At 46.7% G+C, this 26,130-nt stretch overlaps 11 protein-coding genes across 11 annotated transcripts; 5 read left to right on the top strand and 6 right to left on the bottom strand.

The window, feature by feature from the left end:
• Window positions 1-756: 756 nt before the first annotated feature.
• Window positions 757-2,154, top strand: P174DRAFT_364854 (putative transporter; the record flags this gene model as incomplete). Its single annotated transcript, XM_024822023.1, has 3 exons — window positions 757-920; window positions 982-1,931; window positions 1,985-2,154. The coding sequence occupies 3 exons, from the start codon at window positions 757-759 to the stop codon at window positions 2,152-2,154; spliced, it is 1,284 nt and encodes a 427-aa protein (XP_024685356.1).
• Window positions 2,155-2,976: 822 nt separating this feature from the next.
• On the bottom strand, window positions 2,977-3,837 carry P174DRAFT_417773 (25S rRNA (adenine2142-N1)-methyltransferase; the record flags this gene model as incomplete). Its single annotated transcript, XM_024824631.1, has 1 exon — window positions 2,977-3,837. The coding sequence occupies one exon, from the start codon at window positions 3,835-3,837 to the stop codon at window positions 2,977-2,979; it is 861 nt and encodes a 286-aa protein (XP_024685355.1).
• Window positions 3,838-4,269: 432 nt separating this feature from the next.
• P174DRAFT_438567 (60S ribosomal protein uL23) lies at window positions 4,270-5,218 on the top strand. Its single transcript, XM_024826570.1, has 4 exons — window positions 4,270-4,302; window positions 4,602-4,663; window positions 4,735-5,021; window positions 5,088-5,218. The coding sequence occupies exons 1-4, from the start codon at window positions 4,275-4,277 to the stop codon at window positions 5,173-5,175; spliced, it is 465 nt and encodes a 154-aa protein (XP_024685354.1). The 5' UTR covers window positions 4,270-4,274; the 3' UTR covers window positions 5,176-5,218.
• Window positions 5,219-5,458: 240 nt separating this feature from the next.
• On the bottom strand, window positions 5,459-6,141 carry P174DRAFT_438565 (Tim10/DDP family zinc finger protein). Its single transcript, XM_024826569.1, has 2 exons — window positions 5,918-6,141; window positions 5,459-5,790 (listed from the first exon to the last, which is right to left on the bottom strand). Exons 1-2 carry the CDS (start codon window positions 6,021-6,023, stop codon window positions 5,624-5,626), a joined length of 273 nt encoding a protein of 90 aa, XP_024685353.1. The 5' UTR covers window positions 6,024-6,141; the 3' UTR covers window positions 5,459-5,623.
• A 128-nt stretch (window positions 6,142-6,269) lies between these two features.
• On the top strand, window positions 6,270-7,408 carry P174DRAFT_509929 (BUD31 family protein). Its single transcript, XM_024831617.1, has 3 exons — window positions 6,270-6,605; window positions 6,658-6,788; window positions 6,911-7,408. Exons 1-3 carry the CDS (start codon window positions 6,434-6,436, stop codon window positions 7,052-7,054), a joined length of 447 nt encoding a protein of 148 aa, XP_024685352.1. The 5' UTR covers window positions 6,270-6,433; the 3' UTR covers window positions 7,055-7,408.
• A 407-nt stretch (window positions 7,409-7,815) lies between these two features.
• On the bottom strand, window positions 7,816-9,990 carry P174DRAFT_363707 (forkhead box transcription factor; the record flags this gene model as incomplete). The annotated part of the gene is made up of 1 exon (XM_024821943.1): window positions 7,816-9,990. One exon carries the CDS (start codon window positions 9,988-9,990, stop codon window positions 7,816-7,818), a length of 2,175 nt encoding a protein of 724 aa, XP_024685351.1.
• Window positions 9,991-13,284: 3,294 nt separating this feature from the next.
• On the bottom strand, window positions 13,285-15,126 carry P174DRAFT_364660 (aspartate kinase; the record flags this gene model as incomplete). The annotated part of the gene is made up of 4 exons (XM_024822007.1): window positions 13,285-13,382; window positions 13,459-14,708; window positions 14,833-14,913; window positions 14,990-15,126. The coding sequence occupies 4 exons, from the start codon at window positions 15,124-15,126 to the stop codon at window positions 13,285-13,287; spliced, it is 1,566 nt and encodes a 521-aa protein (XP_024685350.1).
• A 607-nt stretch (window positions 15,127-15,733) lies between these two features.
• On the top strand, window positions 15,734-17,934 carry P174DRAFT_438560 (C78 family peptidase). The gene is made up of 8 exons (XM_024826568.1): window positions 15,734-16,323; window positions 16,344-16,433; window positions 16,486-16,893; window positions 16,935-16,952; window positions 17,004-17,035; window positions 17,089-17,249; window positions 17,299-17,506; window positions 17,555-17,934. Exons 1-8 carry the CDS (start codon window positions 15,904-15,906, stop codon window positions 17,586-17,588), a joined length of 1,371 nt encoding a protein of 456 aa, XP_024685349.1. The 5' UTR covers window positions 15,734-15,903; the 3' UTR covers window positions 17,589-17,934.
• A 115-nt stretch (window positions 17,935-18,049) lies between these two features.
• P174DRAFT_384250 (nucleoside triphosphates FAP7) lies at window positions 18,050-19,226 on the top strand. Its single transcript, XM_024823197.1, has 3 exons — window positions 18,050-18,315; window positions 18,424-18,572; window positions 18,652-19,226. Exons 1-3 carry the CDS (start codon window positions 18,133-18,135, stop codon window positions 18,851-18,853), a joined length of 534 nt encoding a protein of 177 aa, XP_024685348.1. The 5' UTR covers window positions 18,050-18,132; the 3' UTR covers window positions 18,854-19,226.
• On the bottom strand, window positions 18,765-20,323 carry P174DRAFT_89711 (non-canonical purine NTP pyrophosphatase). The gene is made up of 6 exons (XM_024832489.1): window positions 19,701-20,323; window positions 19,556-19,629; window positions 19,350-19,494; window positions 19,259-19,295; window positions 19,146-19,207; window positions 18,765-18,991 (listed from the first exon to the last, which is right to left on the bottom strand). The coding sequence occupies exons 1-6, from the start codon at window positions 19,872-19,874 to the stop codon at window positions 18,896-18,898; spliced, it is 588 nt and encodes a 195-aa protein (XP_024685347.1). The 5' UTR covers window positions 19,875-20,323; the 3' UTR covers window positions 18,765-18,895.
• P174DRAFT_438558 (type V myosin) lies at window positions 20,309-25,954 on the bottom strand. The gene is made up of 7 exons (XM_024826567.1): window positions 25,532-25,954; window positions 25,322-25,454; window positions 25,080-25,269; window positions 21,166-25,027; window positions 21,034-21,107; window positions 20,763-20,977; window positions 20,309-20,716 (listed from the first exon to the last, which is right to left on the bottom strand). The coding sequence occupies exons 1-7, from the start codon at window positions 25,664-25,666 to the stop codon at window positions 20,607-20,609; spliced, it is 4,719 nt and encodes a 1,572-aa protein (XP_024685346.1). The 5' UTR covers window positions 25,667-25,954; the 3' UTR covers window positions 20,309-20,606.
• Between the last annotated feature and the right edge of the window lie 176 nt (window positions 25,955-26,130).

Genomic DNA, 26,130 nt, shown 5'->3' with positions numbered 1-26,130 from the left:
CTGGATGACATAAGCCTGATCTTGGAGGCACAGCGAGCGCCTTGTACCAATAACGTACTTTAATGATATTATCCATCTTGATGTAGGGAGTACTCCGTACTTCATGCAAGCAATAATAGGTATGCACAAAAGGCCATTGAGAATGGGTGGTTTACGGTACTGGATCTTCGTCAGGTAACTGTCCTCGTGGCTCCGATATCATCTCTTTTATTGCTCTTTGAATTTCATAATAGCAGAGCTCAAGGTTAGCTCTGTTAAGGATTCTCCATGAGTAATCCCTGTGATACTCTGATTTTACCCTCGTTTTCATGCTCTGCTGTCGTTTGTCAATATCTAATACGAGTCCATGTCCATTGTATTATCTGAATCTATGATGTTTAATTCTTAGGTCATGTTAGTGATGCGGTGGCTTCTTATCTGCCAGCATAGGTAAGGTACTTACTGATATTAGACCCCACTTCACCGAGCCTGCTCTACGGAGTAGCTTTTATCTAAACCACTACAATGCATATTCGTCTAAAGTTGCTTTCTCCTCGTTATAATATGCTCTTGTCAGCACATTCAATACAGTCTTCAAGCGCTCAATAAACCAGGATTTGCACATCCATTGTCAGGCCGACCAAGACAACTAATACCTTGACTTCGTTCTACCTGTTCGTCTGTACAACTCCTCGACGGTTCACCAACCAATATTTTGTGGGAGGAAGGAACTTTGGCCGAAGGATATAATAGAAAAAGAGAACGTAAAAAGGAGCAATGCAGGAGCAATCATCGTCGGCCGCTGAGAATCACGGAGACTTGTCCGGCAATGACCAGCAGTCATATGAAGGGAGAATTTTTGATTCCGATGCCTACAGCCAAGCCAGCTCAACGAGCTACGATGGCCGTCCGATCAATGACTACGATTTGCAGAGACAAAGGTGAAACATATCACGATTGAGTTCGCTCATAGAACGTTTTCCAATTAACTGCTTTGTCCAGGTCGTCTTCGTTCTCTGCGCGCTTCAGATTTGCGGGCGGCCCCAACAGCATTGATCATTTCGCTCGCTCATGGCAACGAGCTGCTTGTTTCCCCGAAGTTCTCCCTCGACGTTCCTCGTTCGCGGCAGCTAGACCGGATGAAGAATGGACTTCGGGGTGGAATGAGGATCTTTCATCGCGAAGCTCTTTATCAGCCAGGCAGGAGGCTGATTATACACGGCCATTGCTGCATGGTGACGAGGAAGGAGACGGGAGTAATACTGGTCACTCAAAAAAGGTGTTCCCAAGTACCGCCATCCTTAGCTCATCCTTGGATAGAAGCCTGGGGACATCTTACGGTACGATCTCATCTAGGGTCAGTGAGGCGACTCGGAGAAACGCAATACAATTTCATAGGGAACAAGTGGCACATCGCAACGCAGCTGTAGTTCCCGATGGTGAGCCTCTCCTTGTCAAACAGATTCAGCACGATGATGGAACGCGAGAGAGTGTCATTGTAGGCCAATCTACTGTGCCACAGACTGTTTTCAATTCGGTCAATGTCTTGATTGGAGTCGGCCTGTTGTCGTTGCCTCTGGCAATGAAATACGCTGGGTGGCTCCTGGGGTTATCGTTCCTCCTCTTCGCTGCTGTGACGACTTCGTACACTGCCAAGATCCTGGCTAAATGCTTAGACGTTGACCGAAGCCTTGTGACATATGCAGATGTAGCCTACATCAGCTTTGGGCATCATGCACGGATTGTGACGAGTCTCTTGTTCTGTTTGGAGCTGATAGGGGCTTGCGTCGCCCTAGTTGTGCTTTTCGCCGACAGTCTTAATGCTCTGATTCCCGGTCTCAGCATCCTTCAATGGAAAATAATTTGCGGGTTTATGCTTATGCCGCTCAACTTCGTTCCCTTGCGGTTACTAAGTGTCACGAGTATACTAGGCATCCTATCGTGTACTTCCAGTGTGTTATTCCTGTCTCTGAACGTTGCTCGCACCATGGACTAATATCTACAGTTGTCAGCATCATATTCATTGACGGTTTGGTTAAACCAGATAGCCCGGGCTCTCTTCGTCAACCAGCCAGAACCACAATGTTTCCTGACAACTGGGCTACTCTTCCGCTCAGTTTTGGTCTTATTATGTGTGAGTCTACCAGTTCCTTTGTCCGAAATCTCGTGCGCTGACTTGACTTATTCTCAAATCAGCCCCTTGGGGAGCACATTCGTGCTTCCCGTGTATCTATCGTGACATGAGGCATCCTCATAAGTACGGCAGGAGCCTTTGGGTGACGTATATATTCACAGTATGTATTGCAGCACGCCGGCGTGTCGAGCGCTAACATAGTCAACAGTATTCATTGGATTGCGCAATGGCTATCGTGGGATGGTTGATGTTCGGCGATGGTGTCTTAGATGAAATCACAGCCAACGTGCTGTTGACGACTGAATATCCCCAGGCATTGTCTATCTGTGTGATAGTATTGATTGCAATCATTCCGATCACTAAGGTGCCTTTGAAGTGAGTGGACCTCATGGATAGCTTCTCGGCGCCCCAAGACAAGGAATTGATGAAATTTTAGCTGCCGGCCTCTAGTGGCCACTGTTGAAGTTCTTTGTGGACTCGAACCGCGCCACAACGCGATGTCTGATCGTCAGGAAGGGCTGACAGAAACCTTTCGCCGATCACTCCAAGCCATCATACGCATCTTTGTGGTGGTTGTAATTGTCGTGATGGCTATCGTCTTCCCATCCTTCGACAAAATCATGGCCTTGATGGGATCCGCATTATGTTTCACAATTTGCATCATACTGCCTCTCGCATTCTACCTGAAAATTTTTGGCAAGGAGATCGGGATGGGCGAACGTATACTGGACTGGTTTCTCCTGGTCACATCATCGGTCATGGCGATCATTGGAACTGCCTGGGCCTTTTTGCCACAAGACATGATTTTTGCGAATTGAGCACGGTTCTAATAGCCTTGGTTACCTTTGCCATGGCATCCTTTCTTATTGAACATTGATAGCGAAATTGTTTCGCGTCTTCCCAGGATTTAGAACCTCCTTTTTGAACGGCCGAGGCTTGCCACGTCGGTCATGCTCCCAGAGCTGGAATATTAATTTTGACGTCTCTTTATTCTTTGCCAATGCGAATCCCATGCTGGACAATATTTCTTGCAACCTACTCGGTGTCAGGTACCGCGAGTTTTTGACGCAAGCCAACGGCAAGACCAGAAACAGGCTAGGTCGGATGGTGATGGAGGAGCCAGCCGGGGGTGTGTCTGTCAGAAACTCTACACAACGTTTCAACATATCTCCTCTCCCTGTTGCATTTGGAACGTAGTTAAGCACCAGAGACAGACTGATGATGTGGAACCGATCATCATCGACGCGGGGAAGAGGCCTCTCCATGAAATCCTGTTTCAAGATGCCTGGCTCCTGAGCATTCAGATCAATCCTCGTGACATCAAGGCACTGGTTTTTAGAACATGCATTTTCCGTGCTTAGAGCCCCAACTTCAAGCATTCGTAGCTTATAAGGCGAATTTTTCAATTGAGCTAAGCTCGGAGCAATCCAATCCACAAGGACTTTACTCGAGTCGCCGCCACGTTCCAACGACTGTCCCAATTTGCTGGCAAGTTGATAGCTCTCCAGGCCACCATTTGCTTGGATCCGCCCATCGATCTCCCGGACTAGGTCCTCGTTGCCTGCTTTTAATGCCTGGGCTCGAGATTTCAAAAGGCGATGATGGGATCGAATGAGATTTCGGGTCGCCTTTGCTGAGAGTTTTGGGTTTTTCGCTCTAGCTGTTGGCGGGCGCGTGTGAGAGAGCAGTCTTGGCTTCTTTAAACGCTTCTTGACAGCAGCCATCGTATTTTGACTACGGAAACAATTGCGGTGGCTCAAGGCTGAGGCGGCTTGAGCGAATCTCTTGAAAAGAGGGATCGAAGAAATAAAGGAAGGATAGTGCTCACTCTCCGGATGTACGTGATGTCCACATTCTGCGGGATACTGGACCTGAGATGGTTCTGAATTTCTGATAACTTACCTAGATGGTCTAAATGTTACTTACATAACAAATAATACACTAATTTTGTCAAATCTTAAAACTGCTTTTTAGCCTAGCCGAATTTAGACGGAGAAAGCGGATCGGGTTCAGTCAGCGCCAAGAGATCGAATGCTCTCAGCGAGGGGAGAGGTCAGGTGACGCACACAGTCACTCGTAGGGTTTTCGCTAAGCGAATACTCTCGACATAATTTGACTCTCGACACTGCGACAATCAACACGACAGCGCCGGACGACAGCCATGGCCCCTAAGGTGGAAAACAAGCAAGGTAGGTTGAACCTGAGCGAGTCCATTGTTTCCTTGAAATTGCAGTTGCGTCGATGGTTTGAGCACGAGTTTGTGGACATGAATAAATATGAAAATCGCCAAATCACCGCATCTATGCCCAGTCAATCTATACATTTACGAATCGGCGAGAGCAAGATGTCACGACCGCGCAACGGTTTTTCTCTGGTTTCCAATCGTTCGCCCTTGGTGATTTAAATTGTTTTGGCGAAATTTCCAATTGTGTCAAGATTTTTGGTTCAAGGATCTATCAGTGAAACTGACAGCTTCTGAATTGAACAGGCAAGACCAAGCCCAGCGACAGGGCTGGCGCTGCTGCCAAGGCAGTCTTGAAGGGTGCAGGCGTATGTTTGAACTGATCCGTCCGCGAAGCCTATATTCCATTCTCTGTACTAAGGTCTTTTGGTTCAATCAGGCGCACAAGTCTCGCAAGATCCGCACTTCCACCACCTTCCACCGTCCCAAGACCCTTCAGCTCTCTCGGTCGCCCAAGTACCCCCGCAAGTCGATCCCTCATGAGCCCCGTCTCGACGCCCACAAGGTTGTCCTTTACCCTCTCAACACTGAGAGTGCCATGAAGAAGATTGAGGAGCACAACACCCTGGTTTTCATTGTGGACGTCAAGGCGAACAAGAGACAGATCAAGCTGGCCCTCAAGAAGCTGTACGATGTCGACACCGTCAAGGTCAACACTCTCGTCAGGTATGGGACACTGGTTTTCATGGTTTCAATGATTCTGCTAGAAACACTATTCTAATTTTTACACAGACCCGATGGATCGAAGAAGGCTTTCGCTCGGCTAACCCCTGATGTGGACGCTCTGGACATTGCTGCCACCAAGCTTGCCATTGTCTAGATAACGGTTTTCTTTGGGTCTGGGCGAATTTTGTTGTTTTGCGTGGTGGTTCATAAATATCAGTCATGAAAGCTGGCCACGAGTGCTGCAATGAGGGCTGAATGATCAATTGAAAAAAGAATTACTTGAATGCATGATTTCACCAGACCTTTACTTTGCGTAGATCTGATCTTATAAGGGTAAGTAGGCCGAGCAGTCGTCCTGGAGACTGTCGGATTGAGCTTACAAGCCTGGTCTCGTTACCAGGTATATCCAAGCCATGCGCAAGCAGCATAGTAGACGATTCGAAACAAGGTTGTGAGGCATTATATTTCCTGTCCTATAATACAAAACTCAAGTTCCCATTTCGCGCGGGCGATCCGGGTTTGCCTCGCATAGTTACATAGCAATGAACACATGTTGCCATGACTTGTGTGGAATGCACTTCCTCATTATAATGCTGGTTAAATCATTGCCCTCGAAGAGTTTCCAAGTGCTTGAGGACGGCGAAGTTTGTGTCCATCCATCGTTCGACACAGTTCTGTGCGCAGCCCTCCTCTCCCTGACCCAGACGGCCTGAAGAAATCTTTCCAGTGATGCATTTCTTCCAGCAGACATCGGCGAGATGGTGAACCGCTGCCCAGACACCGAATCAGTAAAGATATTCAGAGCCAAATACAACTCCGGGCGTATGTCCGTAACATTGCCCCAATGCGAGCGAGGAAAAATTATCATGACGAATGTAGCTCAAGAGATCACTTACTCTGCTGAATATTGGATCGCTGAGCCTCGTTTTCCAGAAATTGTGTCAGTTCCTTTCTGTCGGCATCGCTGAGCTTGGCGATATCATTTTGAGTCTGAGGATCCATTTTCTCTACAAGAGATAGCGGGGCAGAAAATGCTCTGTATATGGAAAGTTTTGGGCTGGTTGCAGATGATTTCACAGACAACAATCACGAATTGAGACGCAGAAGATGGGAATGTGTATGGAGTATTAATACCACAAGCAAACAGCAGTACCTACTCAGTTGCAATTTGACCATGTAAATTGCGAGCGGTGTGGCGCGGCAGAAATGGAGCAGATCATTTTTCCATGCCTGGAGGGGGTACCATTTCTTGTATTATCTACCTTCAGAAACAATAACGCCCCGGGTCTTCTGGAAGGCTAAGGCAGAAAAACAGCCAGGCTCTTTATAAGATCATAGACGTTTGGAAATCGCGTCGTCATTTTTCTGGGCACTACCTCTCTGGATATCGCTAGAAGATCATCGTCGAAAGTATGCCTCCGATACGAACCTCAAGGAATCGTAAACCACCACCTGCAGGCTTTGATGATATAGAGGACACTTTGCTGGAGTTCAGCAACAAAATGAAAGATGCGGAAAACGCGCCACACGATGGCAAGAAGAAACATGAGATGTTATGGCCGATTTTCCAAATAAGTCATCAGCGTGAGCTTTCTTGATGTGGCGCTACCGATGGCTATTAGCTGACTCTTCGTAGGCTCGAGATACATATACGACCTTTATTACGAGAAAGAGGCGATATCAAGGCAGTTGTATGAATGGCTTCTCAAGAACAATTATGCGGACGCCAATCTCATCGCCAAATGGAAGAAACAAGGCTACGAAAAGGTATTGTCAAAGCTCCTGTTTAGGGCTTCCATATGTTCCTGTCTCGAACCATGTCTATCGACGTTCCAGAATAACAGTGGAAGACAAGTGATATGCTAACTGTCGACATGTTGATTATATAGCTCTGTTGTCTCCGCTGCATTCAGACGAAAGAGACAAATTTTAATGCGACGTGTATCTGCCGGGTGCCGAAAGCCCAGTTGAAGGAGGATCAGATGATTCAGTGCGTCAGTTGTGGTTGTCGAGGCTGCGCAAGCAGTGACTGATACTCATTTCGCGTGGAGGATTCGGACATGAGGACATCCAGCATCACCAAGACTGGTTCTGTGGTTTGATTGCGTTGGTTGATATCTCTTTTGGCTGATTGATCTCTCCCTTCTTACTTGTGGAAACGTTTTTTTGCCTCTGCTGGACCTCAATTGTTTTGTCTAGCTCAAGTTGTCAGACTACGTCTTCCCACAAGCCTTTCTTTCCTAAACACATGACATGATACCCACTCATATGATAACTCTCATGATTTCACGAATTCAGGCAAGAATATCCCGAAATCTTTTGATCTCCTTTGTTCTAAGAGAAATTCCATTATAAAATTCTTCAATTGCAGAAGTGAATTCATTCGGATAATCCTTAATGACTCCAAAACTAAGCGCCGGTAAGAAAATTGAAAATAGAAGCAAAAGCTGCAAAATCATCAACAATTATTTCATGTACATCTAACAAATATGATCATAAAGGTCATCAAAGGGTCATCACACTTCAGTAGGAATTCAGATCGACACCAGACCACGCCTTGACCCAAAACTCCAGGAAACTTCAGTATGTAACCAGACAAAAAGAGAACGAGCCAAACCTAAATCACTGAATGAGAACTTCAAAGTGTCAACCTTCGTAATTCCCTTTCAACGATCATGAAAGCGCCGCCTAAGCCGCTCGTGAATTTACAACAACAGCTCGTAATTTGGGTATCGTGAAACAGAATTCAAAATCCTTCGTTTGTCCCTCTCAATCGAGGGATGTTCGTAGTGCCTCAAAATAACGCAGTATTGCTTCTGATATTCAGTTGAGGTCTTGTGGTGTGCGATTTGGATCTCGCAGATTCCTCCTTACTCGAACTTCCAATCTTCTGAAAGCCTTGCAGAAGGTCGACTCCGTCTACTTCCACGGGGCTTTCGTCGAAGAGATGGAATGAAAAAAAGTCGTCGTGGGTGGCATCGCCAAAACGCCCATGTTCAGGCATTTTCGATGGTGATTCGGGGAACAAGGGACCCTTGGACTTGACAGACGACAAAGCCTGCATGCCCGTTTTGCTATTGACACTCACAGAAGTGATATCGGCAAGGACAGTACCGGTCTGGTTTTCGGTATCTGTTCGAGCACGCTTCGCGGGCCGTTTCTCTGGAGAGCCATATGCTAGTGTCGAGATTCCTTCTTCTGCGGATTCGGCAAAGACATCGAAAGTCGCGTGAAGATGGTCGCTTGGGGTGTATGTTTCGTCTTGGATTCTGAAAGCAGGACTCCATGGGAGGTCTTCATCTGTCAGGCCCAGATGTTTTAAGGGAGAATTGACCATTTGTTGGATTTTCTTGCGGTGATTCCGAAGGTTTGTGTTGGGAGACACCGATGGCGGGGGCTTAGCTGGCTTCTTGAATTTTATCACCGGCGTCAGAGGAGGAGGCAGCATGCTGACGTATTCACCGCGAACCGGCGAAGACCCGATTACTACCCCAGCATCTTTGAGCATTCCGGGACGTCTTGGGCTGATATCATGTGAAGAGCTTCGAATTCGAGCTATCTCCTCTTCTGCTCGGCCACGTTTGATACGAGGAGGGTCAATATCCAGGTCCGACGTTAAAATATGCCCTGTCTTCTTTGGACGCATTGCCGAAGACTCCAGGGAAGAGAAGTACCCGCTATCATTAATCGTGGTCGATTCTCGTTTGCGAGAGTGAGGAATAATGGCGGAAGGTGTGGGATGAGAAGGCGTTGGAGGTGTACCCTGGCGAATAAAGCGAGAGGGCGCGATAGGAGGTGACGAACGTATTGGTTGAGGTGGAGAAGAGCGCAGAGGCGCTTGGGATGTAGCAGCATTAACACCCTCGTCACTCATGTCGTCCTGAAGAGCAGGGTCTGAGGCGGGTATTGTGGCATCAGAAGAAAGATCCACATTCTTGGAGCTCTTCGGTACTAAGGTGTGGTTAGGTGGGGGAATGGCCCATGTTGTCGTGCCGGAGCTTTGCGTGTGAGCAGGCTCTCTCTGTGAGGTAACAGGAAGAGGAAGACTTGACATGGTTGCACGACGCAAAGGCTTATCCTTAAGAAATTGGGCTTCCATTCCCGGTTCAATGGCCCAGTAATTTCCCTTGCCTGGGTCATCTTTCGGCCGTTCCTGCTTAATAAAAGCTTTGTTCAGACTGAGGTTATGACGAATGCTATTCTGCCACCCAGGATCACTGTGTTTGTAATAAGAAAATGTATCTGAGATCCATTTGTAAATCTGAGCCAAAGTCAAACGTCGGTTAGGCGCGCGCAAAATAGACATTCCTATCAAGGTCGCATAGCTGTAAGGAGGCTTCGTGCCATCGTCTTCAATGGGGGTCATCTCCTGAGGATTCGGAAGTCGCGTAACATCGACATCTTCGCGCTTCTGCTTCTTGATCGTTCGTTCCTTCAATGGGGCAGCATCCATGAGAGTCCTCTTCAGAGGCTTTGATGCAAAAGATGGTTCAGGGAAATCGGCGAAGTTGTCATTGCAAGATTCAGCCAATTGTCGCTTCTCCTTGGAGGACTGTTTTCCATGATTGACGCTGGGAAAGGTCGTGAAAAGGGCAGATTGTGGCATTGCCGAAGATGAAGACGTTTTACATGGATATGTAGTACTTGGAGTCCTCTTAGCTGGCGAGTCTGTTGTGAACTTCGGCGGAGCGGGGGCTGTTATGGGAATGAAGCCCAGTTCGCGACGGCCAGAAAGCGACATTTTCAGCCCACGAGGTGTCTTCATGGGAGACGGTCGAAGAGCGCTAGAGAGTGGCGGATCAAGTATGCATTCTTGACCGGAGTGGACGTTCTCGGGTGGCTGTAAGGGTAGTGACGATGAACATGATGAACTGAGATGCTGAGAGTGGGATTGAGAAGCCTTCTTGTCGTACTCTGCAGCCGGTTCTGAAAGTGGCGGCACAAAGGGCCCGGAACGCGTAGGATCCATCTCTAGTGATTGACTGGCAATAGGGAACTCCACCTGCGTTTGTGCCGTAGAAAATTCTGATCACAATGAGAGAAAAGACTATCGCCAGTTGCAATGCGCGCACTCTGGAATGGAGATCTGATAGCAGACAAGTGTTTCTGAGGTGAGGACGCGATGCACCTCGTCAAACTAGAATTTCTAGGGCAGTGGCTTGCGCATGAAATCAGAACAGAATAAGTATCAACGCCTAGGGTAAGTAGAATGATGATAGCAGAAGAGAAGTTCTACTGGTAGGACCAGGTTGTGAAGGAGGAGAATCAGTGAGTTGGGCTCCAAGGCGCTAAAAAGTACTCATTGAGAGCGAGGCCCAAGACAAATGGGCATCGAACCACGAAGGGTTTGAAAGATGGCTTCGAGAGGTGTTGTAGCGAGCAGATAAATCTTTTGAGCACGTCTGATCAAGTAAGAAAGTGGTTGAAGGCGTTTCTTGGGACCTGATGGCAGTTCAAGCGACGGAAGAGAAACAGATCCAAGTGGGCAGGGAGGAGAGACGGTTGGGAAGACGGGGCTCGACTCTATATCAGATCCCTGTCTGGTTCGTTAACTGGCAGGACTGTGTCCAGCCCAGGAAAGGTGGGGCGTAAATGAAGATGGTCGACTATTCCCTTGTTATAATTAGTCGACTGTGGAATGGAAGAAAGGATATGTGCATCACTTCTGGGATGTTGACTCGCGGAACCCCCGGGGTGGTATGGTATGGTATGACGCGTCCGCGTCACGCGTGCTCCCTAAACGGAGGACAAAAACAGAAGCCAGAGCAGGCGTCTCTTATATCCTTGACTTTCGAAGAGAATAACAGTTACAGAGCATCAGGTAGGTATATTGCTATCTACTTAAGTGCCTGTACTTTGTATCATATGATGGCTCCATTTATCGTCATTTCACCTTAAGATGATGATGTGCACCCTCATATAAATACATATGTACACCTAGGTAAGTAGTTTAAAATAAGTACTAGGTAGGTTACTACGTAGGTACGACAAGGCACGGGGGGTTTCACTTCTATGACTTTCCAGGCCACTTAGGTATATACATTATCCTACTCATCTAGTACTTACGGCCTCAATTGCTGCTGCTGCTAGTACTAGCACTGGTACTACTAGTATCTGCTACACTGTTATACTATGCGGTTATGACCTACCTTGCCTTTAGAATCTGAATCCAACTCTTTCGCCGCCCCTTGCGCCCGAAATCCAGCCTCTACCCTCCTTTCCCTCCCTTTTGGTCGTGACTTCTTCGTTCCTTCCTCATCAGCAACAACTGTCCAAATTCCTACCTCGCTCCTCCCGGCCACAGAGTAGGCAACAATCCACTCCGTACAGTTTCCAAATTTCGGAGGTAAGACTCCAATTGCTAACATTCTATATCCAGTTACTACCTTAGGTACTCGCACTATCCCTCAACTGCTTAAAGTATCTCGAACTATTCCGCATCCGGGCAGTAGTCTAGTCACTCTATGTACCTTATAACCTTAGTGTCTACATGAAGAATCCGCCTCCACCGTTCCAGCCATTGTGGGCCCATGGCATTGCAAATACGGGGTAAGGTAGATCGTAGCTAGGTGCTAGATGCTATCCAGGGCCTACCTTAGGTATGACAATGTTGATTAGCCAGTAGAGCATGGACAGTGGACTCCATCAACATTAACTAAGGAGAAGGACGGGGAAAGGGCTGGGGCCCCGGGGAAGGGGTTGGGTGCAGGCAATTTGGTACGGAGTAGATAGTTCTACCTGGATTCTAGAGTGGTCTCAAGTGTATTATGTAGCCCGGTACAGAGTAATTGTTTGTAATCCTATTTGAATCTTCATTTAAATTAATATCAGCTTCATCTTCTATAATCAAGAAAGAAAGAATGTCCCTTCTCCATAGGAAATTGCAAGTCAGAATGTTTAGTGTGCAATTTGATTATATTTATCCATGATTATAAAGTGCACATTCTGCAAACTTCACTAAGGTGTGGGATAGAAATAATAGATAAACAATGAATATATTAATGACAAGCATATTAGAGGTGCTAATAAATAGTATTATAAGGTGTTCCATTCACACGCAAACTAATATCCCAAAAGTAAGGATAGGCCAACACTATATAAATCACATAAATATGCCGAGTACTATTTTTCTTAATCTCTACATATTATTAACCACCCCCATTATAATGCCGGGCACTGACTGGTATAATATTATCTATATATATATAAATATAGATAATAATGTGCCTTTAGCCCAGCCTTAGGGTGATGTGTGTACATATATGTATATGTGTGTGTGAAGATAAGTGTGTAAGAGAGAGAGCAAGGTGCTTGGTAGCTAGATTGGTTCGGAGGGTTCCCAGCATCATAAACCTTCTGAAACTAGTGGTTATTAAAGGCCGGGCCATACTTACATTGAGTTAGCCCAGGAACTGCCCGTCCTTCGAAAAAATGAAGGTCGAGTCACTACCAAGGAGCAAGCCTCTTTTGACCACCACTTATCCCCCCCTACGCTCTGTCACCCAAGCAAAACAAGATCATATCTTTGCATAAGTACTCTATGATGTTCGAAGTAATTGTACAAATTGTATTACCCAGATATTCAGAGGCCCTCCCCGCAAGTCGGATCTTACGGTGTGCTCTAGGTGCTATAACCGACCAATTTACAGAGAACAAGAGCCTGGCTGCCAATTGAACTGGTGCATGTGAATTAACGATTTATACAGACAGTACAAGGTGCAAGTCAGTATAGATATGTCCTCAATTCTGCTCGTAAGACTCCAATTACAGAAGAAAGCCCCCAGGAGATGGATCTATCGATGCTCCTCCCTTAATCTATATACAGTCATGAATGCTCAACCCTACAGTAGTCATAAAAGAGCACAAACCCATCTATCTACAAAAGCAAATACAGTGATCTTAACAGGAAAGGGAACGAAGGAAATTGAAGAGAATGAAGGCTGCATGCAAAGACAAGACAGGGCGAAGAAGGAAGAGCTAGACACTGAAACATGGAGTATCTATCCCAAAGCAGGAGAATGTTAAGGCAGCATTGGCGATCGAGGTATATTAACACCAACTCCAAGTAACAAAGCACGGAATACCAATCCAACCGCGTGAATAAACATAGACATGTTCGAGTTGCTTTTCCCGTACCATTATGAAACCATTAGTTTGACTTTTTGGCCTCTCAGGGAGCTGAGAGTCGCTCTCTCGGAGTACTAGAAGATCCTGCAACACTGACTCTGGGAAAGAACAAGCGCTAGGCGAAGAAAACCTGTCGTCAGTCAAGGAAAGTAAACATGCTGGTGTGAATGATATTGAGAGCACGGTCTGCGTCCCTTTCTTCGATGACACATGAGATGTTTATTTCGCTCGCACCTAAAGCATGATGCATGCAATTAGCAGGAGGCTTCAAATGAAGTCTAAACCAGAAGTACCAAATAAGGACACTTACCCTGTGATATCATTTCGATATTAACATTATTCTCACCGAGTGTGGTAAACATGCGCCCCGCAACTCCAATCATGTTCTTCATTTGCTTCCCAACCAGGCTGAGAATGGCCATCTCTGGAATTATATCGACTGTACCATATTTCTGCAAGTCATTCAACGCGCCTTTCAGATCTTCGTCGATGATCTGATACTCGTCTCTACCAACTCCATTGAGGAGAGGCATCTCTGAGTGAAGGGCCATTGACACATGGACCTCACTTGTAGATATCAAATCAATCGAGAGTCTCCAGCGGTCAAGAACAGAGAATATCCCAGCAAAAAAGCCATGGGAAAGCGAGCGCTTATTTGAATGCACATTGATGACGAGTATTTTATGTTTGATTGTGACAGCTGTCGGTCGCTTCGGCCTCTGCATGAGACTGGGGCTTCGCGTACGGAAAAGCCTGGGGTCATGGCCCGGGGTTGTTCTTTCAAGTTCGTATGTCGAGTCGGGGAATATCACAGTCCCATCACCCTTTGGATTCATAACGTTCTTTATACGGATGGGGATCCTAGCGCGGATGACTTGCTCCATGGTGAAAGGATGGATTACTTCGGAGCCGTAAAAGGTCAATTCAGCTGCCTCAGCGGGTGTGATGGCTGGCAGCAGACGCGCGGTTGGGACTTTGCGAGGATCAGCGGTGAAAATCCCGTCAACCTCCTTCCACACCTGTAGCTCTTTGGCATGGACTCCGACTGCAACAAGCGCGGCGCAGAGGTCTGTGTAACCACGACCAATTTGATCAAGAAGACCCCCAGGCACAGTCCCGAAGAAGCCAGTGACCACCGGCACCCTTCCTTCGCAATCCCTGATCTTTCTGCCGAGAACAGTAGCAAGATTGTTATAGAAGCCCTGGTCGAGACCTTGACTCCCGATAGGGAAATCAATCACTTCTGCCAGATCCACATATTGCGAATCTACGCCACGGTCTCGTAGAAAGGCAGCCATCAGCCGGCAGCTAAGTTTCTCTCCTGTACTGATGACTTTGTCCACACAACGCGCACTTATCTCCCCGAGCGTTTGCGCCGCCTCTAGGACCTTCAGGACTCGTTCGCACTCGCCATTGATCTCTGAAATTAACTGAGTTCTGAGGGTTTCAGATTTTATCTGAATCTCGACGACCTGGACGTGTTCGAGCCGAACTGCCTCCACCAAGGAAACATACTCGTGCGACTGGGCGTTTTCGGCATCACGGGCTGCTCGCAGGAGTCTATTTAACCGTTGCCAATGAGTAAACGAGAGATAGATGGAAGACGAAGGGAAAGGAAGAGTGAAGGACGTGGTGATCGGATCTTTGCGCAGGAATAATTTCAATATCAACTGGTATGACTCACCGGTTCGTGGTACCTTCAGCTTTAGTTGAGCTGCTTCTTGCGGAACATACCACGGCGACTTTGTTTTCTCTGAGACTCGGCCTTGATGATGAAAGAAGCAGCAGGAATACAATTAGAAAGCTTGCTCATATTCTGGGACTGATATATGAGGACTTACAGCACAACATGATCGATGATATTTAAGGCAAACTTTCCGACACTGGTGCCCCCAAATTTTTGTACTACCCAGTTTGAACTGCCATTGGTCATTGACAGAGTATAAGGACTCGAATCAGATTGTACTTGGTCTCCCATACTGCTAGATCAAGTATGACAAGACACGCTGCCTTGCAAATGCAAGAATTCAACATGTATGATAGTGGTCCTGTAATCGGCGCGGGGAGCAGGGACACCTTTTTATATGGACCTGGCGGGGTTGCGAAAGCGGAGCACATACGGAGTAGTGATTTTACCTTCGGAGCAATTTTTTGCTGATGATTCATCCCCCAGGAGGGAAGAAAGAAAGTTAGAATAATAAATGAAAAGAAATGAAAGAATTTTTTTTTTACTCATCTCTATATAATAAAATAATAAGAATGATGGAATAGGGATAATAATAACAGGGTACAATGCAGTATATCACTTATCATAATCTCTTTAACTATCAAAACCAATTATTACTTGTGAGATTATCATTTTTATTATCTGTATCTCGGAGTCATCGTCTTAATTAGACCTTGAGGTGGTCTAAGTATCTGTCCAGATCTCTATGTCCCAGGAATGGAGATATATCTTTTCTTGCTTCTACTATGAGACCATAGCCAAGATTATCTTACTTGCCTCTTTCAATTAGCTGCTTTCCGACACTGTAGGTACCTAAGAACTCGACCAGGCAGCCGTGCTCACCAGTAGGATGGAATAATAAATATTGCTTCCACTGCCGAAAGCCTCAATCCCCTGGGGAACCATTATCCCCTTCCATTGTCCCTCACTAGACAGAGAGCCGACTAACCGCTCGAGGAGGTATACAAAAGGGATACAATCCCGCCCCTGCTTTTCATAGCATGTACCCTGACTCCCGTGCTTACGATAATGGGTCAAGACGACGTTCATCACCCAACCTGTCCATTCTGTCCTTTTTCTGATCCTGATGATACCTTTGTTGCGCAGCATGTCGAATACTGTCATCCTGAAGGTGGCGGACAAACCGAGCCTCCATCTGGAGAAAACGGGGATGAAAATCGACCGACTCCCAGATACCAACAACCACAAATGCCAGATGATGAAAACGTGTATATCAAATGTCCACACGGCTGTGGTGAGATTCTGCTATCTGCTGAGATCCCATATCACCTTGATATGCATGCTGCAGAAGAGATGGCAGTTGACGATGCGCCGTCAATCTATTCCAAACACCCAGTGACGGTGAGCAAGGTCCAGAACCCCGTTCTTCCACGGTCTCATAATCGGACGGGCGATGACGAGGCTCTCGAAGATCCTTGCAACGTTTCAGTCCAACCCCGGGTTCGAAGGCGGGGCCTGGCCCATCCTCAACAGGAAACGAGGTGACGAGCCCTCTGCTAGCCAATGCGTCACTTCCTGGAAGTGTGAAAAGACTTGGAGTACTATACCCGGGCTGGAAGTGCTTTAGATATCGCGCTAACTGGGGCACAGCGTGCAGAACTGGGACCGTACGCTCATGAAAAACGAATGCCGGCATGGCTTCGGAGACTACTAGAACAGGGCGCAAAGAAAACTCAATCCAACATCATCGGCCCTGATGGCAAGCTTTCAAAATTAGAGACAACTGATAACGAGGCCAGCAATGTGATCTCAGTGCTCTCGAAGCTATGCGAACAAGATAAGTCTGTTCAGCGAGCTTTTTTCTGCAGTCCGAATGTCCGTCAAATTTCCAAGATGCCAAGGGAAGGCGGTTTCTGTGGTTACAGGAATATCCAGATGCTCATTTCGTACATTCAAGAATCTCATATCTCCGGTCATGAGCATTTCACTGAGACGCTACCGACTATTCTGCAGCTACAGGATATGATCGAAAGTGCATGGGATATGGGATTCAACAGCGTAGGAAGAGCTGAGACCGGGGCATTCGCGGCACCAGAAAGTACATTGGCACGCCAGAGGTAACGTCAGAATGCTAAATGTGACCATTGACAGCATTCTCATTCTTACAGGCACAAGCTCTATTTCTGAGTCTGGGCATAGAGTAAGACAGGCTCCCCTCAGATACTACAGGACCACAATGCTAACCTTTAGCAGTTGCGAAGCAAGTAGCATCGGAGAAACCAGAGAGATGCGTGCCCACGACGCCTTGTACGCGGCTGTCGCCGCCTATTTCCGTTGCGCATGCTCCTTGGATGGAGATGATAAAGTCTTTTTGACCAACTTACCCCCATATATCTGCAACACCATGGTACCGTGTTATCAACGTTGAATCAATTCCACATATTGGCGACTGATGCACCACAGGTCACTCTTTGACCATCGTTGGCTTCGAAATCCGGGGTGACGGAGGTGCGAATCTTTTGGTCTTCGATCCAATGTTTAAAATCCCTCTGGCAGTGAGGCGACTCAGTGGACCAAAAACAATAGCATCTCTCGATCCAACGAAGGTCCTAAAAGCATATCGGCGCGGTACTACCTATTTGCAGAAATACAAGGTGTTTGAGCTTCTCAAGTAAGTTCGGCAAGCTTGTCTTGCGGTTGACTACTCTGACTTCTTCAGACTGCGCGTTTCTCAGCCGTTGCCTTCAATTTGATTGAATACACCCGAGTTTATTGGCGTTTTCTTACTCGATGTGGGAGCGACCAGGGATTATCATAACCAAATTCCAGACTGCATCCTATGGCGCGGGCTCGAATAATGCTATTTCAGCATATACGGAGTAAGAGGACCCGTTATTACATTAGCAGGCCCTCCAACATACTTAAATAACGCTCCGAGACCTTTTAATGGACATAGAAAAGCAAGGGTGGTATTTCCCAGATGACTATTTTCATCATATGCCAAGTGACTCTTTGCAACAGAGTTCGTATGGCATAAAGGATATTAATCATTAATATTGACTATTTCAGAGAATTGTTATCAGGGTTTAGAGATTTAATGAAGCTTCTACGTTTTTAAGCAAACTACCTTACTGTACCTGTAATTTGAGTTTGCCTTTTACTGGTGCGAATTCATGCCTGAGGCCCAAAGCAGTGCCGCCCGCTGAAAATTTCCCCGAACTCCTCGATTCCGTTGAATGGTATCAGACACGACTCATTCATCACTCTCGAGCGGTTGGCACTGTTGCTGGGGCCAGTATGCGAAGATCCCCGAATGTGATCATCACAGGCACCCCTGGCGTAGGGAAAACTGTCCATTGCGAGAAATTAGCGCAGGAGGTCGGCTTGCGACACCTATCAATAAACCAGGTCGCCAAAGATCGAGGTTGCTTCGAAAGCTATGACCAGGATTTGGAAACCTGGATCGTTGACGAGGACAAAGTACGTCGTTGATTCTTCACTATCCGTATTGAAGTCACAACACCTATGAGGATCTTGCCTACGTTCAGGCTCACCCGAACTCGCGCACGTAGACTGATGTGACAGTAGTTACTGGATGCGATTGAAGATGAGGTGCTTCAGGGTGGTTACTTGATTGATTGGCATGCATGCGACTTGTTTCCCAAATCATGGATAGATCTCGTGGTGGTCTTGCGATGTCCGTCGACTTCCATTTTATATGACCGTCTTTCTGCGAGGTACGTGCATGCTGCTTCTTCCATAACTGCTCTTCATCCTTTCCCTCAACCCGCCCTAACATGATCGCGCTTCTTCTAGAAAATACAAAGAGGCCAAATTGCAGGAAAACTTAGATTCTGAGATATTCGGCGTCTTGTCAGAGGAAGCGCGCGAAGCTTTTGACGAACAGATAGTGGTGGAGCTCAACAGTGAGGAGGATGATGATGTAGAGAGCAACTGTACGAGGATTTCAGCCTGGATAGAATCCTGGAAAGAAAGCCGACTGGAAAACAGAGAGTGAAGTCCGACTTAGGCAGACCTAATGGCTTTTCCTTCAAACCTTTCAGGTCCTCGTACCTGCACTGTCAAGGTAGAGGTGCCCGTCTTCGAGCCACTGCTTTAGCTTGGCGAGAGCCTTGTACCTGTGAGAAACTCGATTCTATCCCAACAAATTAGCGCAAGATGCTTGAACAGTCCGCGAAGACAAATAAAAATGTTCAGGTCTGACAAGGAGAAAGTGAGATTGTATCTCTGTTCTTGTGTTTCTCCCCAAAGGTTGAGCGAGCAACTGTGAGGCACTTTAGCTGTCGTACCTTTTCCTCCTTATCCATCTCAGCATATGTCATCCCATTATGTTCGAATATCGGATCCCAGCCTGGAATAATTATCAATGCAAAGCCTAATGATCATGACTGAATCTACTTACCGAAGTTCAATGGGCCTCTCGGCCTGACAATAATACCCTGATCTCCGAATTAGATTTGTAAAACACCATCTCAACGGGACTGCCCATTTACCTCAGTCCTTCCCTGGAAAAGTATTGGTTCTTCTCCAGGACCACGACAAAAAGCAAATGTGCAAACGGCTTCTGCACTTCGGTCGTCGAAAGAATCAAGCATCTTGTTGAGACCGTCGTGTCCCAGTGCGCTCAAAAAATGTTTGCTATATTGCATGATCAGTTCCGCAGTTCCAAAGTTACGATGCGACTCGAAGGTAGCTTTACATATACGCGCCTGGAAGTCCTTTCAGAGCGCGGAATCCAAGCGCTGTATCCTCCGTCAAGACAGGGCCGCCTATCTTCCATAAAGCGTCAAATGAAAATCCAGAAACCGTTATGGGAAATCACATTAATGCATTCCAGTTCATACCTCTTCTGCTGCACGCCTAGCCTTTTCTTTCGCGATTTCTTCAATGGATCCCTGTATCTCGGGTACCTCGATTGCTTGGCTGTCAATCTCAACTACATTTCCCAGTATCGCTTTCACTTCAGCCAATTTGTTTTTGTTACCGGTGATGAAGTTTAGCTTCGCCGTAGTAATCATGGTTCTGGTGCTGCAGGGGCCAAGTCAATTGAGACAAAGGTGAGCAATGGTTTGTTTCCACTTAGCTCGCGATAAGGAATGGATGAATAAGGTACCGCCTCTAACTACCTAACAGTATACTAGTGGATTGGTGATTTTCTATTGGGCAATGACCGCCTCCATAAAGGACGATAGCACAGACACAGGATGAACTGCAGACTCCTCGACATGAGCGAATAAGTATAACAATATAACCCGTAGTCTCAAAAGACGCAACAATAAAATTGGCCTCTCATGTCTTGCTGATAAGAACTTTTGTCTCCAAGAACAACCCCGATCGAATAGCGGCACGTAGCAACAGAAACCAAAGTCGAAGCAAAGTCACACTCTCGCAGGAAAATGAATTCATCGTCCGGGCCAGTATCTTGTCGCGGAAGCGCGTGGGTCCATTCTTCTTCTTCTTCTTTTTTTTTTTTTTTTTTTTTTTTTTTTTTTTTTGCGTAATGCCAGGCTCTTTTGGTCGGTATTGTTTCCAGGATTTGTCCCGAGTGTCCGAACTTTATGTGTCAAAATATGCTAGTTCATATACAAGAATCAGAAAATAAGGTAGAGTGAAGCGAAGCCAAGACCATTCCCAAGTTATTCTAATAATTGCGGTTGCAAAATCTATGGTAGGACCGCGCTGTAAGTTTGTGAGTTGAGCTTGTGACGCATGGCCACGATGAATATTGACAATGGCATTGGTAGACAGCATTAATCGCTTGGCATCACGGCAGTGTCAGATATTTCAAGCCTCTCTTGCTGGGCCATTGCCTGTGCCGAGACAATTTCTGCAAGACGTTTCAAACGCGGTGTTTGGAGCCCTGGATATTATTAGCATTCTGGAAGCCATTTTGTTGAAGCACTCACATGATGGTGTGTATGTCTCTAAGGCTGTGATGACACGAGGCTCGGCGATTTCGTACGGGCCACTGTCTTCCATATCAACGGGGGTAAGGAGAAGTACATCGCTCTTTTCTGTGACACGCGAGGCTACGGCTTTCATGATCTCGCCATTGATGGGCTGTTCGTAGTCAGCGACAAGATATTGATTCAGAAGTTTCTGGATCTGGTTTGGAGACAGCCTAGAGAATCGACCAATTAGCCTTCATTTTGAAAGTGCTGCGATCTTCCGCCTTACATCCAACAAATATCTTGGATTATCTCGATGTCGTTGAGAGTGGCTTTCTTGAGCTGAAGGAGCTTCGTTGCTTGCTGAGAAACAAAAGATATATCAGTGAAAATCATTACTGTCTCTTGGAAACCAGCTTACCATCAAATGCTCCAGCTGCAATGTCCCTTCAGGCATATCATGGCTTTTGCACCACTCCTCAATCCGAGTTATGTTGTAATTGATTTGAAGGCCACGCTTCCAAGACAAAAAGTTCCTTCGCATCAAGAGATCGTTGAAAGCGGTAACACCGACAAGGCGAAGAAGCTCTGTCACGGTTTGAGTAATGATAGAGTCTTCCAAGTAGAAAGCTTTCATTGCTTTGTAGACATTGTTCAGAAGGCTGAGGAGATTATCCATGCTGTACGCTGGATTGTTGTTTGAGGGAAGAAGTTTCCCTAGGAATCGATTGGTTTCACTGGTGACGAACCCAGGAAGGGACTGAGATTCGATGATCGCGGGGACAATCATCTTATAGAGTTTCTTCTTCAACACCTTCATCCACGTGTGATAGATATTGAATTCCAAGCTTTCTAAATCATGCTTCACGATCTCCAGGAGGCGGTCATATTCGTAATTATCCGTCTTCTGGGCCTCGTACCAGTCCTCTGCCAGGAAGACAAATGAAAGCATTTCGTGCACGTTAGACAGCCAGAAAGCGCCGGGATTGATGGCGTCATCTCCATCGTGCTGCATGACCTCTTGCTGAATTGACTGCATCACGTTGGCTAAGAAACGCTCGGATTCTTTCACAAAACCATTGTTCCACATCTCTGACGTGACAAGATTGATCAGATATGCAGGAAATAGGACTTCCTTCTCGGTTGGCGGAGGTGTCGAGCTGGGCAGTGGGATTTTTAAGTTGCGAATCAATCCCATTGTGACTTCCTCGTTGAGCTCATCTTCTTCAGACAGTAAATTCTCGAGCTCCACCTCAACAGTGTCCAGTCCTGGTGAAAAGGTATGCCCTGAAAAGTTCTGACGACCGAAAGTCGAACTCGGGATTGCCATAGACACAGGCCGGGGATTGTACGCGCCGCTGAAACGATCAGTGTCAATTTTTTCGGCCCCGGCACTCCGTCGCTTAGGCTTAGACTTCTTTGAGGAAACTAAGTTTATCAAGCCACCGGCAGGTGGCTGGATAGGACCACTGTTCTGCGCATCTCCGTTAAGCCCATTCAAAGGAATGTTTCGTTTAGCGAGCTCTAGCTGCTCTTCAAGCTCCGCAACTTGTTGGCGAAGAGAAGCCCGGTCATTTTCAGCTTCACTGTTCAGTTGTCTCAGCCGATCCAACTCCAGATTGGCAGACCGAATTGACTCCCGCGAGACTTTCTCCTCTTCTTGCAGGCGCTTGACGATCGTTTGTGCCTCAGCGTAATTCTGCTGCAATTTGCTCATTTCATCCTCCATGGCGGCCAATCGGGCAGCAGTAATCCCAGCTTGGTTAGCCTCGGCCTGAAGCTCCCTGGTGCGATTTTCTAAAGCATTGTGACGACTTCTCCACGATTTCAACTGTGTCTCATAATTCTCCAATTGCGAGTTCAACGATTTGTTCTCGCGCTTCAGTGACTCGAGATACTGAGTCAGCTCCACCACCTTATTTTCGAGCTTGTAGGAGATTTGCTTCAGGTCTCTCGCTTCCTCTCGAAGCTTTTTATATTGCGTCCTGGCCTGCTTTCCTCTCCACAAGTTTTGGACAATGATTACCTTACGACGATACTGCTGCCATGCACGTATTTGTCGCCAGGATCGAAATGCGCGCTGTATGATCTTTGCCGCGTTGCCATGTATGGTGTCCATGATATTGCGTCGGCAGAGGAAGCCCTTAGCCACTGACTGGAACAGAATGAAATTGCCGCGGACTTCATTGTAGAATTTTCTTTCCTTTTGACCACGCCAAATTCTCTGGATAGTGATGGCAGCTTTGATTTGACGCACTTCTGCCGCGCGCTGTCTTGCCAAGAAGCCTCTGATTAGAGCTTGTGTGGTAAGGATAGAGGAGCGGGCTTCGAGGTATCGACGCCTATAATATTTGCACCGCAGATTTTTTTGTATCATGATTGCGCATTCGTTCAATCTGGATGTACGGAGATTCTCCAGGAACGCAAGCATACCTGCTCGGAAAAATATCTTGGTCAAGCCCAGTTGATATTTATCTTGTTTCTGATGGCTCGCGTCCCCAAGCGCTTTCTGTAGAATTGCATGGCACATTTCCTTGATTTCTGAGGTCCATTGGGACGAGTGACAAAGCATATAATAACGGATGGCAAATTCCTCGTACGTCCAACGAGTGGGATACCCAGCAGTACTGATGCGGACGGTCTCAAGCACACCACACGCTCTGAGTTGACTTAAGACCATTGGCCCTTCGAATTTCCAGGGCTCTTTTGCCTCGTTAGGCTTGATGCACCGTATGTAGTGCACATCGGTAGAATTGATGGTGTTCATGAGCTCAATGAGCGATGACTTGAAAATTCCGCCAAGCGTAGGTTTTCTGTTGACAGCAACTCCGATTCTGCGTCCTGGAGCTGCAACTGGTTTGGATGAAATCGATGCTGAATCTTTCTCCCGAACAGCAGCAGCAGTGTCTAATATTTCTTTCACAAATTCATTTGAAGAATTGCGAAGGACGTCCATATGCTCGTCTGGCACAGTATCCCTGTTCTTCTCTATGAAGCCATCAGACTCATAGGTCACGTCCACCGCATAGTGACAAATGGTGAACGCTGATTTGCCGAATCGGGGCTTTTTGTAAAACTTCTGCTTATCGGCCGCGAAGTTGTGATGCAGCTTGGTCACAAATTGCTCATCTGAACCCATCGGCAACCGCGATTCTTCGTCCAAAAGAGACAATATGCCAAGCTTGGCCTCAATAAGATCAATGCACGGCTGATTGTCGGAGAATTCAATGAATGTCCAATCAATCTTTTCGCGCACATATTCCTCTTGCTCAAGCTTGAAAACGTGCTGGTTGAATTCCTGCTGCAATTTCTCATTTGCGTAATTGATGCAAAATTGTTCAAATGAGTTCTTTGCGAAGTGTTCAAAACCGTAGATATCCAAGACGCCGATGAATGATTGGTAGCTGTTTAGGACCTCGTCACTAGCTAAGCGGCGATTTATCTTGTCGACCAGCCAATCGAACAAACTGGAATAGATGAATTTAGCGACTGAATCTTTCACGACAGTTGCTTGTTGTTGTGTGAGATTGGAGGTGATCTTCTCGCCCCTGGTGATTAGTTGCTTCTTCACTATCCACTTGGCAAACTCATTGACATCGATACCAAGCATGTCGCATGCCCGAACAAGAGAAGGCTCCGATGGGGACAAAGTAGAATCAGTCCGCGTTGCAGTGATCTTGACATTGCCAAGATGTAACAGAGCAGCCAGAATGCGGAATATCTCTGCTTGCGTCCTCTCCGGCACCCCAATCGTGCTAAGGGACTTCCTCGTCGCATTGAATTCGGTCTGATCGTCAACACCTTCTATGGTAGGAGTCCCACCCTGATTGAGATAATCGAAATCTTCAACCGAGGTGAGGCTGAGATCTTCTTTTTCCTGGTCGGTTGCTCCAGCCACAAGTTGATAGAAGATGTGATAGTTGCGTTCCTTGAGAGGCTGGAACACCAGCCGAGAACGCTCTAACAGATATGTCCTAATCTTAGCCCCAATGATGTTGTTTCTGTCGTCAAACATGATCTCGATATATTTCCCGAATCGTGATGAATTGTCATTCCTTGTGGTTTTAGCATTACCGAAAGCTTCCATGACCGGATTTGTAGCCAAAATCTGCTCTTCGGTTTCACTGATCGCATCCGCCCGACTTGTTGTATACTTTCCGGGTTGGTCTGACGACTCACGAGTCGCAAAATACCGCATGATGTATTTGGCGCTCACAGTCTTTCCAGCACCGGATTCGCCAGATACCACAATCGTTTGGTTTTTTCCATCTCGTAACATGTCACTAAGTAACGCATGTAAGTAGGAGTTGAACAATGGCCACAGTGGTGACTTACGCAAACGCCTCCTCCGCGATGGCGAACAAGTGGGGTGCTTGTGAGGCACGGTGCTTTCCAGCGTACACCTGTACCATTTGTGGTACATAGAGCGAGTCAACACGAGCGAAGGGGTTCGTTGCAATAAGAACTATGCCGCTGTATGTATATATCTCTTTCTGCGCGTAACGGAGTTTTATAGCCTGCAGAACTTCGGAGCAATCAGCGACAGAGTTGATTAGGCTACAGACGAAAGAGCGCACCAGCAGGTTCGTTCAAATGGGAAAGATTCGTGAGATCTTCGCTCGCTTCCAGCATCGCAGGATTCATTAACGGCGGTAATTTCGGGTTATTGTCCATTAGCAACTCGGCTTGTGTAGTCTCGAGCGTTTTCGTCTACTCCCGCGACGAAATTGTTAGCCACGTTGATATCAAAATACGACGCAAATTAAGGTACACAGTCCGCGAAATACCTCTCCATTTTCCAACAGAAACACCAGTTGCACTTTGTCTCCATCGACCACTTTCTCCTTGACTTCGGATGCAATCCATCCCTCTGTCGGGTCGGGCTGCCAGGCCCGCGTTCCAACCTCGTAGTTGTGTGCCATTGAAGACGTATCACCTCTTAAACTGGTGCCCTGGGAATGAAAGGTATAGAAGATAGGTGGGCTATGAGGCGGAGATTATACAAGGTTCTGGGAGAGGCATCTAGTGAGAACCGAGGAGTCTGGGAATGAGAATGCCAAATGGAGAAGATAGCTTGCTAACAGCTACCACTGCCTTGTGGCTCTGCTCACAAAAAAGAAAGAAAGAAAAAGGAAAGAAAGTGTGTTCATCCAAAAAGAAAGCCCACTAAGGTGATGTGGTGGAACAGCTGGCTGTTATTGTTGAGCCACAACCCCTGAGTCCTGAGCTTGGAAAGCTGCGCCACTTGTCAGGAGTCAGGACCATATACTCCGTATATCCATTCTCTTAAAAACGCCAAGAATATGTAGTAATAAATCATTCAAAGGTACTAATAATGTTAGATAAGTAGACTTCCTTAGAAGGTACTAGTACAAATAAATCCATC

The sequence above is a fragment of the Aspergillus novofumigatus genome, assembly GCF_002847465.1.
Source record: "Aspergillus novofumigatus IBT 16806 chromosome Unknown P174scaffold_2, whole genome shotgun sequence".
Classification (NCBI taxonomy): domain Eukaryota; kingdom Fungi; phylum Ascomycota; class Eurotiomycetes; order Eurotiales; family Aspergillaceae; genus Aspergillus; species Aspergillus novofumigatus.
Note: the sequence above shows the minus strand (reverse complement) of the source record. Positions and strands in the feature narration are given on the sequence as shown.

What these genes read in the sequence shown, in the direction of transcription:
- P174DRAFT_438567 (XM_024826570.1), top strand. Translation starts at nt 4,275, where the DNA reads ATGGCCCCTAAGGTGGAAAACAAGCAAG. An exon ending in TAAGGTGGAAAACAAGCAAG is followed by an intron (nt 4,303 to 4,601) that starts GTAGGTTGAACC and finishes TGAATTGAACAG; the next exon opens with GCAAGACCAAGCCCAGCGAC. An exon ending in AAGGTCAACACTCTCGTCAG is followed by an intron (nt 5,022 to 5,087) that starts GTATGGGACACT and finishes ATTTTTACACAG; the next exon opens with ACCCGATGGATCGAAGAAGG.
- P174DRAFT_509929 (XM_024831617.1), top strand. Translation starts at nt 6,434, where the DNA reads ATGCCTCCGATACGAACCTCAAGGAATCGTAAACCACCACCTGCAGGC. An exon ending in TTTCCAAATAAGTCATCAGC is followed by an intron (nt 6,606 to 6,657) that starts GTGAGCTTTCTT and finishes GACTCTTCGTAG; the next exon opens with GCTCGAGATACATATACGAC. An exon ending in AGAAACAAGGCTACGAAAAG is followed by an intron (nt 6,789 to 6,910) that starts GTATTGTCAAAG and finishes TTGATTATATAG; the next exon opens with CTCTGTTGTCTCCGCTGCAT.
- P174DRAFT_438558 (XM_024826567.1), bottom strand. Translation starts at nt 25,666, where the DNA reads ATGGCACACAACTACGAGGTTGGAACGCGGGCCTGGCAGCCCGACCCG. An exon ending in TGCAGCTGGAGCATTTGATG is followed by an intron (nt 21,108 to 21,165) that starts GTAAGCTGGTTT and finishes TTTGTTTCTCAG; the next exon opens with CAAGCAACGAAGCTCCTTCA. An exon ending in ATCCAAGATATTTGTTGGAT is followed by an intron (nt 20,978 to 21,033) that starts GTAAGGCGGAAG and finishes TCGATTCTCTAG; the next exon opens with GCTGTCTCCAAACCAGATCC.
- P174DRAFT_384250 (XM_024823197.1), top strand. Translation starts at nt 18,133, where the DNA reads ATGCGAAGATCCCCGAATGTGATCATCACAGGCACCCCTGGCGTAGGG. An exon ending in GGATCGTTGACGAGGACAAA is followed by an intron (nt 18,316 to 18,423) that starts GTACGTCGTTGA and finishes ATGTGACAGTAG; the next exon opens with TTACTGGATGCGATTGAAGA. An exon ending in TATGACCGTCTTTCTGCGAG is followed by an intron (nt 18,573 to 18,651) that starts GTACGTGCATGC and finishes CGCTTCTTCTAG; the next exon opens with AAAATACAAAGAGGCCAAAT.
- P174DRAFT_438560 (XM_024826568.1), top strand. Translation starts at nt 15,904, where the DNA reads ATGGGTCAAGACGACGTTCATCACCCAACCTGTCCATTCTGTCCTTTT. An exon ending in GAAGTGTGAAAAGACTTGGA is followed by an intron (nt 16,434 to 16,485) that starts GTACTATACCCG and finishes ACTGGGGCACAG; the next exon opens with CGTGCAGAACTGGGACCGTA. An exon ending in AAGGTGTTTGAGCTTCTCAA is followed by an intron (nt 17,507 to 17,554) that starts GTAAGTTCGGCA and finishes TGACTTCTTCAG; the next exon opens with ACTGCGCGTTTCTCAGCCGT.
- P174DRAFT_438565 (XM_024826569.1), bottom strand. Translation starts at nt 6,023, where the DNA reads ATGGATCCTCAGACTCAAAATGATATCGCCAAGCTCAGCGATGCCGAC. An exon ending in GCGATCCAATATTCAGCAGA is followed by an intron (nt 5,791 to 5,917) that starts GTAAGTGATCTC and finishes GTGTCTGGGCAG; the next exon opens with CGGTTCACCATCTCGCCGAT.
- P174DRAFT_89711 (XM_024832489.1), bottom strand. Translation starts at nt 19,874, where the DNA reads ATGATTACTACGGCGAAGCTAAACTTCATCACCGGTAACAAAAACAAA. An exon ending in GAGAGGCCCATTGAACTTCG is followed by an intron (nt 19,208 to 19,258) that starts GTAAGTAGATTC and finishes TAATTATTCCAG; the next exon opens with GCTGGGATCCGATATTCGAA. An exon ending in AGATGGATAAGGAGGAAAAG is followed by an intron (nt 18,992 to 19,145) that starts GTACGACAGCTA and finishes TTGTTGGGATAG; the next exon opens with AATCGAGTTTCTCACAGGTA.